The following is a 12,500-nucleotide window of genomic DNA, read 5'->3' on the forward strand; positions in this document are numbered from 1 at the left end:
TAGACCTCATGAATTTTAGGGGAGAAAATAAGCTAACTCCCTAGCTCAATGTCGACGTTATTTTCATAGCATGCAATTGGTGAGTTTTAATTAATAAGGTTCACTTGCATACAACAATAATTGGTAGCCTTTTGCATATATTTGTGCGCACGAAGACAAGCATGCACGCACACACAAAGATATTAGTGCGGACAGTGGAACTCCTGCAACAGAAACCAACTAACTTCTAATCTGCAAAAAGGCATGGCTGTAAGCTGCCATTTGGTAAACCATATGGATCCAATGATAGATGGAATTTCTAATCCAGGATAATAGCTGAAACATGTGAGACAGACTTAAATATGCATTGTGAACATTTGTTTGTTTGTATTTGGCTTTTTAAAAACACTTACACGAGTTTTCTACATTGTACTTAAAAATGAAATCACTCCTTCTTTTTTTTTTTTTCCAAGTGGGGGAAAAAAAAGAGAGCTTGGCATCAGACAGAGGCCTGTGTTCCTTTGAAAAACATGTACATCCAATTATGTACTCACGAAAAGCCGCACCTGCTACTGAAACAAAAAAACAATGAATCTGTCAGTTCAAAGAAAGTACAACATTATTCTGCTGCCCTCGGTAGCTGTGAGATGAAAGTTATCAGTTCCTTCCATTAAGAAGTTTTAGGAACATTGTAAGTAAAGAGGTTCTCTTTGGGAATGAAGGCAAATATTTTGAGGAAGATAGGACTTCCTTTGGCAACAGCCTTTATATATCCTGATTTTTTTTTTTTTTTTTGGTCCCATAGCAGAAAATCAGCCAGTAAATACTTCAAAGATATTTTGGTCAAGGTCATGGCATAGTAAAAATAAGGGAAAAAAAAAAAAAAGAAGAAGAAGAAGTTCCAAGCCACATTTCTCTTATTACTCTTCCTTGAAATAAAGGAAAACTCACTAGCATTCGGTCTCCAGAGACTGTGTTGCTATGGTTACTAAAGTACAACAGTCAAGGCCTGCAGCCATGCCTTGCTTTGAACAGATTTTCAAGTCACGCAACTTGGGTACTAAATTTCCAGGGTCAGTTGGCTTGCAGTTTATCTGGAACGGTTTCATTTAATAGTGTGTTGCTGGGTTTTGTGTCCTATGCAGGATGGGGCCATTTTCTGATGATCTAAATAAGGAGCTATTTGAAAACCCTGGAAATGATATACTCACTCTTGTCTTTCACGCTGAAGTCTTAACGAGTATTAGGAAGAAAATGCAGACAGTTAATGTGTCTTTAGCCATATTGTTTAACGAATTGGTATTTCTTTCCACTGGTGTCTCTAAGATGCACTGTTAGTCTTTTAAAAATCACAAAAGGATCCCTAAGCTTCTCTTCATAAACTGAAGAGAAAGGAACACTTACAGACTCCTGCAGTAAAACCCAGCATAAAAGACTATTCAGAAATACTGTATCTGATGACATCAGAAGATGGCCTTTGCTCGGTATGTACAATATGTCCAAGCCCTTGGGATTCTTATGTATTTCCTTGTATCTACAAAGCAACTTCAAAAGGAGTATTTGGGTGACTAAGCACTAGTCAATGCAAAGGGGGAGTGGCAGAATTGTTTTTAGTATTCAGTTTTGATCAAAGACTTGCATGTACTGGTTAGTTTTCAGGCTAACGAAACAGAACAGAATATAAATTTCCATCATTGGAGCCAAGGGAGGAAACAGATCCCACAGGCTGAAACCTACAGCTCTGGGTTTAAATGGGAAACATTTCAGAGGGGCTGCTGGGTCTGACTGGTTTTCATGGACAGATGTGTGCACGACAGAGGAACCAAGTGAAAATATTCAAGAGCAAATCTGCAACATAAATGTTTCTTCTCAAATACGAAGAAATACACACATACGATCAATTATACTCCTTTCTTTCTTCTTGTCTTCCCACATAAAACCACATTCACATTCCTTCCTACCTCCTTGAGCCCGGATATCACTCCAGGCTACTTAAAGACAGAATGGAAATTCAACATCTAGTGCTGCACTGCTCAAAGCAGAGCTCGGCCAAAGTTTCAAAGATCTTCCACATGAGCCCTTGAGCCTTGGATCTCATGTTTACTGTTGTGTGGACTACCTCAGCCATCCAAAATGCACAGGCAAATGATTCATTCAGTGTAACTTCTTGTTATGCCATTTTCACAGGATCACAGAATCACAGAGTTGTAGGGGTTGGAATGGACCTCTAGAGATCATCGAGTCCAACCCCCCTGCCAAAGCAGGCTCCCTACACCACGTCACACAGGTAGGCGTCCAGGCGGGTCTTAAATATCTCCAGAGAAGAAGACTCCACAACCTCCTTTACACTATCGTATCACCTCCACCAAAGAATTAGGTCAGCCTTGGAGATACTTGTTTACGTATGTGCCTTCAGTCTAAAGAGGGAGCTGGAATGCTGCAGCTTGTCAGGAGGCAGCAGACAAAACTGGCCTGCTGGAAATCAGTTAGGAAAATGTAAGTCATTGGGCTGTGGTAATTGCGAGCTATAAACTTTCATTAAAAAAACACAGTAGTTCTCTGGAGAGTGAGACAGTAATATGTGCACACATGTAAACGTGCTTTTAACCATGGTGATAATGTTTTTGATATGCTCGATGCGTAACAATTATTGCACACAACCAAAAACAACTTTGCTTTCAAAGTTGTTTTGATTACATGACGTAGAAATTCAAATTTAGCTTTTCCTTCTTTATACTTTATTTCCAAGCTAAGCTTTTGCAACAAAGCTTGTAAAGCCCATGTCAAGCCATTGGGGTAGTGACTCCCTTTGTTCCTATAGGCATAAACTGCTGGCCTCTGCTGAACACAGGGCCTCAAAAAGAGCCACTCTGCCAAAGACTGTATTGAGAAATAAGAGCTATACGCAGGCCGAACTGAAGCATCATTTGATTTTGTATTTGCAAAAAGTTGATACAGTGCTCTCTAGAAAGAGATGCATGCCAACTGAATCCAACTGTTTTCACAAGAACTAATGACTGCATATTAGAATGGAAGTTGTGCTACAGGTTTCTAGAGTTGAGCAGTGCTAATAAGAAATAGCTTGGATACAGATTAGGGAAAGTTTTCTCTGAAAAAGTGAATTGAAGGGTGACACCAACTATTTCAGTACAGATTTGTTACACGGCGTATTTGTTTAGAAGCACCAACAGTGCTTACTATTAATGGCAAAGTTTGATCAGTTTTTCATGCCTAATTGTAAACAACACCAATTCTTTTCTTTGCATTAACAATGAAGATTTCAAATGAGAAGCAAGTCTACGAAGTATGTGAATACCACCTGAGACTGTATAAGTAATGGGGACTACATGTAAGGATCTAAAGAGGAAGAATATTCATATGTATGAATTCTAGGACTGTCAGGAAAACAAACTGTTTATTAATACATACAAGTATTTACCCTGATTAGTAGATATGCTAACAACTACCTGAGTGAGTAATATGACATTTACCTAGGCGATAATCATGAAAGGATACTGAAGTTTGACATAATCCTGCTATCATTTTCTTTAGTCTCCCCATGAATCTTGGATGTTGAATTTAAAACTATGATTTACCAGTAATGGAACCCTACTGTCAATGCTCTTTCATAAACAATGTGCCCTGGACTACACTTGGAAATAGAAACAGTCTTTACAGTGATTTATGCAGTTTCTCATTCCATTTTCTCAAAACCAGATGTTCTATTCACAGATGGAAGTAAAGATGGGGCAACATCATATCTTCAGCGCAAGTTAAGCCCATCATTCTTTCTAAGTCCTGCAGCTGCTCTGGGCTTTTCAGCTTTCTCTTCAACAATTTCAATATAGAAAATGCCAGTCTGATTAATTCTATTTGAGAAGACTCAAAATGAAGCATTGATTGCTCACTACTCTGCACTTCTAATAACAAATTTAGTTAGGTAGCCTTTGCAATAACAAATGTTGTAAGATTACCCATTATCTTCCACAGAAATAACTTACTGAAAAGAGTCTTGAGTAATATTTATCCAATATATTGGACAATTAGACATATTTAAGTACTAAATGTCTGGATTTTTTTCAGTGTTATTTATATGTAACTGTATCAAGTATTGAAGAGAAGAAGACATCATAATATTCCATCCACAGCTGACTTTTATTCACACTTGCAAGTTGCTAACTAGCATGAACAGCAGACATCTCTTACTGCAAGAAATCAAAACCTAAAAGAGACAATGCTGACGCCAAAGTACTGAGCACTGAATGCAATGTCCTAATTTCAGACTATAACTTTTCTGTGCATTTAGCACTACATATTACTTCTTCTAATTCAGAAATACTTTTGAAAGGGGTAAAAGAAAAAGAAAAAACATGTACTTCACATTCTCTACAGAAACAGATGCTGAAACAGCTTTTTAAAGCACCATTTCAGGTCAGCAAAGTTTTTAAGGGAGCGTGATGTTTCAGAATTTGTCTTTAGGAAGAGTCTTGTTGCAGTAGTTATCACCTTACACGTTTTGTAGCCTGTAAAAAACCCTGTATAAATGTAAGAGGTCCCCAACTGGCAGCAGACATTGATTCTGCTACAATCATCTGGAATATGGTAGGAACATATTAAATTACAAGAGACAGCTCCTCTAAGCAGCAGTAATGACTGCAAATCTTAAGTTGAATTTTAGACCAGGTGAAGACCTCACCCAGGACTTTCTGTGAGTCTCTGATTTAGTGTGAGTAAACAATGCTTTTCTCACTGTTTAAAAACAAGCACAGTCTCAGTTACTGGAGAAACCTGAGGACTCTGTAGTACTGGGAGAAGGGAGGAGGGTTTGAAACACATTGGAGAAAATGTCTCTTTTCTGGGCATCATCAGCTTTTGCATCTAGGAATTTTTGGAAGAACTTGAATTATAACAACATATAGAAAATATTGGGTTTTTTATTTTTTCTACACATAAAATGTGAAGGACAGCTAAAATCAGACTGATGGCCATGCCACTTCTCATGAAGTTCCTATAAAGGCAACAGGACTATCGGAAGGGTCATTCTCTGTTCTCAAGACAACACACATTCTTGCCTAGATCTGCTTTCTGGATTGTTATTTCACCTTCCTGGGAAGATACGTAGCCTGAAGCTCATTACCTTCTCTGACTTGAGAATGAGGAATAGACTGGAAGCAAGTCTCAGCTGCAAATACAGATTAGGCTACGGGTTTATCATTTTTCTAGCTCAAGAACAGCTAAAGAATGTAAAACAGTGAAAATGTAAGTCTAATCTATGACCACAAGATCTATTTAAGGTGGTTGCTATTTCTTGTTTTCTTTCCTTAAACAATACATAACTTTGCCATCTTCAGAAAATGGACACTTCCCCAGAAGCAAACACTCATAAAGAAACATGTAAGGACACAACAGTGTTTTATAACTTCCTTAGATACCTGGATGTGAGTAGTCCAGTTCTAGCAACAGACTAAATCCCAGCACATGGATATGACACAGTGCTTTCATACAGACACTGAACCTAGTGATTGGTAAGAACAGTTGCCAATGATTAGTTCTGGAGTTGGGGAGAGAAAAAACCTAATTGAGTTGAAACAAGAGAATATGTTTTGTTGTGAAGGAAGTCACGTGGCCATGGGACTGCCTCCAGAGGCACCAAAATAGCCTGAGCAGAAGCAGAGGAAGTGGTTGTGAAAAGTGAGCTTGGGTGGAGTTTGCTGTGATGAGCAGCTTGGAGACAGCAGTAAGGGATCTTAAATCCAGATTCACATCTGGTCTGTGTCCAAAGCTGATGGACAGCTTCTCTGCTCACCAGTACAGATACAATTTCTTTTACCACATCTGAAACACTGCAGCATGTTTGCTCTGCCCTGACACATGGAAGCTGACTCTTCTGATGCCGATGCAAACTGACACAATGCTGCCTTCCCTTCTGCACACCGGTGCTGGCTGTTGACTCCTCCTTCTCTATCACATTAAATATCAGCTGCTTGACCTGATTTTGAAATCAGCACACAGCTTACTACCTCTAGGTCTGTAATCTTCCATTCCATGTTGGAGAAGTGAAATGAGAAGTGTCACCATTCCGATATGCTCTCTCACATGCATGGGCAGGAATTGAGAACTAGCACTTACTGGTGTCTCCTCTGCTGCTACAAGGTTCCACACAAGCATCTGCAAAGATGCTTTCTCCTTCAAATTAGTCAAAAGTCAGGACTTTCGCAGTCCAAGCTGCTTGTATGCAATGATGCCTGGCTTTCATGGTTACAGTTTTGCTGCATTGTTGTCTTGTTGTCCATTGGAAAGCACCTGTCATCTCTTCTCTCACATTTAGACTGTAAATCTGAAGGGAAGGGTTCACATCTTTTTCTTCAGTTCCAGCAGCCTGTCAAGTTGAACGATGCTGCAGCCTGTATTTCAGCACCTCAAACACTATGGTAGTATAGCGACTGCTACAATAGTAACAGTAACACTAAGAACTGGAGTAGAGATCTAAGGGTATTCAGAAGTCACAGGCTTTTCAGTCCAGAGTTGTTTGAGAGGGGGATGGGGGGGAAAAAAAAAGAAAGAAGTGAGAACATTAGTTGTTTGTTTAAAGGGCAACAGAAAAGATATTTTTTGCAGAATGTTGTTTTGGTGCCAAATTTCAAGCCTGGATTTTAGAAATATGCCCATTTGTAATGAAAAAAAGAAAAAAGAAAAAAAAGAGGGACCAAGAACTCTGAAATGTTCCTTTGTGCTCAGCCTGTGCCTGCCAAGCAGAAAGTGAATGTACGCATGTGATAAAGATGGCAAGTTACTCCTGACCCCATTTATGGCTCTTTTTTTTCACGGATATATTCTCTGCTAATCATCCCAAGAGACTAATGTCAGCTTAAATCATGTCATCTGAATTACTGGGAGAAGGTTCATGTTTGAAAACAAAGAAAAGCAAAAGGGTTATTTGGGTAACTTGTAAAACTTATTAACTGAGAGAGAAAATGCACCAAGACCAAGAGCGCTTTGTGACAACTTCCTATTTTGGTGGCTTCATTTTAAGCCTGCAAATTACAAGGTGAAGCTGTGTATCATAATCTAACAGCTTTGTTTTAGAAGGACTGTGGTAAGAAAGAGAGCGCTGTCAAAAGCTGAAAAGGAATTCAAGAGCAGAATAAATCAAAAAGTTTCTCTTTACCAGCTTCCGACTTCTGAAGTCTGTGCCTTGGTCACAGCCCTGTGGAAGAGCCATGCACTTTTGTCTGACTCCCAATCTTCCTTTTCAAGTTTGAATTAAAAAATAACAGGAAGAGTAAAATCTTTTGCTCTCAGACTGAAATTCAACCCAGTGTACCTTTGTCAAGAGCATAGTTTTCTCAAGTACTGATTACATAAATCAGTTTGGAAGGAGGAAGTGGAATTACACTAACAAGTTTAAAAAAATGGCAGGAAACCAAGTGGGAAAAGGTTTCCTATGTTATTTCCTCAAGCAGGGTGAAGAACAGCACCAAAAGATGTTTCCTAATGTATCATTTTCCATTTGGAATGAAACTTGAACTCCAGTTTGAACTGTCAGTAGAGGCCACCTGGAAATACCTTTCTGTGCCAAATGTGTACATACACCTCTCCATTGAAAGTAACTCCCAGAAATCTTACAATTTGCAGCCACTTCTGATATAACCGCAGACTGTTAAATAATAGGCCTCCATTGCATAAAATCCTGAATCCTCTACTTAGATAAAAACTCCAAATGGCTTTCATAGGTTTTGTAAGGGAGCCTGTTATCACTTTATGTAGAGAAAAACAGGCTATGGGCTCTTTCTCTTCAGCACACAGATATGTTAAAACTGCAGCCACCCTTCCAGGATGAAATTCAAATTATGCCCAAAAGACCTTTGCATTTCTTGCTCCCACAGTAGGGTTTTATGGCAAAACAGCAATCAAATTCACTCCTTTCTTATTCACCCTATGTCATAATTTGTTTTTAGCAAGGAAGTGGTAACTGAGGTAATACATAGCTATCTATCTCTGCTCAACACGGGTAAATGTATGGAATCACTGAATAAGAAATACCGTGACAGTATGTTGACTGGCCTCTTTGGTACAGCTGTAAACCAGAACGTGAGACAAAATCACTGAAATTTGATTTCTGTACTCAGAAGGCTTAAAAGTTAAGGCTTCATGGTGGAAATCAAAATGGACCTTCCCTAAAAGGGCAGGAGTTGCTGGTGAACATTGAAATGGCCAAACAGGACAGCTCTGGCCTTTATCAGTATTCATCAGTGAGATAAGGCATGACAGACCCAGGCAGTCTTATTCCATTAACATCTACTTAGGAGCTGGACAGATCATCCAGATTTCATTTTAATACTCGTGATGTTTTGGACATAAAGCACTATTTTCACACCTGTAAGGAATTATGTCCATATGTCTGGAGACAGAGACACCATAAATCCTAAGCTGCAGAAGGAAGCACCACAAAGATTGCTCCCTCAGTAGCAAATACTTCTATAACGAGCATGAACGCTGCAGAAGCAGCACTGAGGTGGTCCATAAAAGCAAAGTAACAATTTTCATTAGGTGCTGCTCAGTAGATAAGTGATGTTTAAGCAAGAAGCAGTAACGGTGGTGACGAAGGGGCCACTGCCTGCCTGCATGATGGAGAATAAAGTCCAGACAGGGCCATCCTCTCAACAGTGGTTTTTTAGTTTCTTAGATAGGATAGTACATAATACATGGAAATTACAGGTGTGCATGACAGCCTAAACTCTGAGCCTGGACTTGACAGCAGCATAGCTGGGGGGAAGAGTAGAAGGTGGCCAACAGCCACAGGATGAGTACTGCAATCAAGGCTAGTGCCTAAATAACTACTGGTGATTCATTTTCATTTTTCCAAGTAACCATTTGACTGTGTTTCTCCACCCTATCACCGCACCCTGTAAATTCTATTTGCGTTTACTGACTGGCAATACAATTTATTCTCCCACTTTTCTGGTTCCAGGTTTGGCCCAGTGTTCTTTAAGCATTCAGTAATGGGCTTCAGAAATGGCATGCAGCCTTTTTCTCAAGAAGGCATGTGGAGCAAGGGTGCAATACCACCTGTCTTGGAAAACATTACAAAAGTGCAAAATTAATAATCACTGCAGTAGTCAAACAGATGGTGTCTGAAGTCTCCAAGAAGAGAAAAGATTGAAAGAATGGGATATACTGAGAAAGACCATTAATAACATTGGATTTTGGTCATTAGGGCTTTCTTTGTCTTCTTTCAAATGAAAACAAAAACATGGCAAAAAGGGCTCTCTTACTCAGAAGAACTGATCCTTAAACTTAAAACTCTGGAAGAAATTATTTATTTAGATACCTGCTGTGCTCCACTAACATGTCTTTGATAAACTGGTATCATTGTTTATTCCATTATTGCTGATGAAAGCTATTCGATTTTAGCTGTAAAAGTATCTCTATAAAATCTTAAATAAAAACACATGTTGTGGCACAGGCCTTTAAAAATAAAAAGCATTTTAAACATACTTTGAAGACAGCCTAATTTCATTGTTTTCTTTTAAGCTGAAAGGGGAAGTACTGTGTTGTTCCAAGTCTGGAGAGGCACAGATAAATTATGTACCAGTAATTAGCGTTCTTGTTCTTCCATATTTCTACCTATACATAGAGCAGCGTGATCCTACACAACAGAAAAAAAAGTGCAATTACCTCCATTTCTCCATTATTATTTCAGCTAGGAGCAGTATTATTCACATGTATTTTGGTGATTCAGACTATTCTGGTTTATTTAAATAAAGCATCGAGGAGAGGTTGCACAGTGTGAGCCGGTGTCATGAAAGGAAAGCGGCATTTGACAGCAGCAAAGCATCTTCTGAGAGCAAGTAAAGTGGCCAGATTCATAAGTCAGTGCATAAAACATAGCAACCACCAGCAAGGCTGTTTGCTTCTTTTCAGAAGGAATCACAAATGCAACCGTTTAGTGAACAGTGTACAGACCCTAATAACTAACATAAGAAATCTGATGAAACAGCACAAACCCACTCTTGGTCACATTCCATGGCATCTGACTGAGTGAAACTCAGGCCCCAGAGAACATTCTCAACAAGTCCCAAGGAAAATTCACCCTTTTATTCTAGGTCAAACATGCCCATAAACAAAGCCTGGCAAATATATTCATATCAACATGCACTTAATCACCAAGATAGTGATCCATATGACGTATGATCTAGGATGAAAATCTCCCATGTATTCAAATAGAGTGTGACTCATATACCCTATAGAAATCAGACCATAAGCACAGTCAGTAATATTTGGCACTAAGTGAAATTACTGTCAGAGTTCTCTCCATGTGTTTGAAAATCCTTAATGATTATAAACTGGGGGTATGTAATATATACAAAACAAAGCGTAGTCTAAAGATAGGAGAGCATCATTAAAAATCATATACTCACCATATTTATCATTCATTGTTTGCCTTGTACTTCCTACTCTCAGAGAATGGAAATTGTTGCAAATACCTGACAGCCAAATACCTCATTTTGGCATTCACGCTAATTAATCAAATGCCTCTTTGCTACTTGCTTTGAAATGCAAAATTAAAATCTTCTAAAGTATAAACAGGAAAAAAAAGCGGTGTGCCAGTTTTGATTCCACAGACTTGTACAAGTTATCACAGTGGCTCCCATGCTAAAAAGATTTTCTCTTCTCTAATAGTATAGAGCATCCATTTGCTGAAGGTTATTATTTAAATTACATTTAAATGTATATCAAGGCTGTCATGGAAACATGATTTTTATTCCATCAGCGCAACTATACATATGTAGTCTTAATCAAAATGGAATTTCCAGGGATCCTAAGCGTATAAAGGGCACAGTTACAACATATGTTTAAAACGCAGAAGTATCTATGATGAACTACTGGTTCGGTAGTTCAGGGCAGTATTAACTCTTCATCCAGATTAATGGATCCAATTCTCAGTAGCACTATGGCACCTTCATACCACCCCACCAATACAAAATCATCTTAAAGGGGATACAAATACACAGAAAAAATAACTTTTGCACACACTGTTTCCTCCAGAGCACTGAGTTCTGGAAGTAGAACAAATTAAAACATCCCAGAATAAACTTAGGTCAGATCAGAAACCTGGCAAGCTGTTGTTGGTACCCTCAAAATGTGTGCCAACTACAACACATCTTGACTCTCACCCCAAGTGATCAACAACTGTGAACTGGCCCATAGGACACCAGGGACAGCCCAGAAGATGGAGGGCTGCGAATGCCCAGCAGATTGAGCAAGACGACCACAAATGCCAGCGTCACTCCCGCAAGAAGCTCTCAGAAGTGTGATTGATTCCTCAGTGATTCACTCCAAGGCAGATGTTTTGTTCCAAAAAGCCACAGGAGATTAACCCGCAGAGTCTACCAAACAGCAAAAATTACTTAAAGCCCAAAGAGATGGCATTTGTCACTCACCTCTAGCAGAAGTCCACCTTCTTGGACAGCAGTCTTGTTAGATACATTGTCTTCCTTTATTGACTGACCAACTTGCTTCTTAAAGTGCTTTTCTTGAATGGCTGTTGGAAAGAGTTACTATGAGTTCAGAGATCATTCGGACTAGGGCCACTAGACTGAAAGTCTTATTTAGGCACTTAGCATGAATTGGACTAATTGCGAGCTACTGTCTTCATGCTCTAGATCTCAGTTACTGAAAAGTTGCCTTTGTTGCGAGGGAGATAGATAGATACATACATATTTGGCAGTCCAGATGTTTTTTATATGAAGTATCTATCACACTTTTTATTGAACATATTTTTTCCATTACTGTACTCTACATAAAGCAATAGCAAAAACCCACAGAAAAGAAACAAAGGATAGTTAGTAAGTTGTTTTGTTTATATGTATCATGAAAATGTAAAGAAATGCTTATGTAGCTCAGAGGGACTGAAATACATTTCTTGTTTTCAGTGCCACCCTCCTTGGCACTGTATTATTTTCAGTCTCACCATGCCCTATTCTATTCTATGAGTCTGAGACTGGTTGCTAGATTCACAAGAATCTTCTTAAACCATTTCATTTCCAAAGAGAAGTTTAAAGTTTGATTTATGCATGTCTGTTATTACATGAAATTCATGAGAATGGCTCACCGTAGATTGCAATCACATATATTTGTCCTAATAATAATGAAAACCTCCATAGGAATCAAAACACCTGGTGATTGCTTTTCCTGCATGCGGGTTACCACTACTTGATCTGAAATACCTTTGAATACTCAGATTGTAGTTTTCAATTCAACTCAGAAAAAGAGACAGAAAAATCCCAAAACTACGATCTCATTTTTGAGGATAACGAGAGCATTTCTGAGAACTCTGATACCACTTAACATATTGGGGTTTTGCATCCTCTAGGGCGTATGGTTAAAATTGTTAAAATTTGTTTAGTAAAAAATAAGGAATCGACTTATTGCTTACTGCCTATTGTTACACTATTGTCACTGTCATTACAGTGACACAACTGTCCCAGGTAATAAGTACTGATTCAGTTTTAAGGTGG

At 38.8% G+C, this 12,500-nt stretch overlaps 1 protein-coding gene across 5 annotated transcripts in view; it reads right to left on the reverse strand.

Annotated features, from left to right (window-relative positions):
* Nucleotides 1-12,500, reverse strand: part of AHRR (aryl-hydrocarbon receptor repressor) — an 82,230-nt gene that overhangs the window by 17,285 nt on the left and 52,445 nt on the right. For all 5 annotated transcript variants that reach the window (XM_015855106.2, XM_015855105.2, XM_015855104.2 and 2 more), the window contains one exon: nucleotides 11,424-11,524. In XM_015855106.2, the coding sequence (XP_015710592.1) occupies nucleotides 11,424-11,524 (101 nt within the window). The remainder of the gene's footprint in view (nucleotides 1-11,423; nucleotides 11,525-12,500) is intronic.

The sequence above is a fragment of the Coturnix japonica genome, chromosome 2 (assembly GCF_001577835.2).
Source record: "Coturnix japonica isolate 7356 chromosome 2, Coturnix japonica 2.1, whole genome shotgun sequence".
Lineage (NCBI taxonomy): Eukaryota > Metazoa > Chordata > Aves > Galliformes > Phasianidae > Coturnix > Coturnix japonica.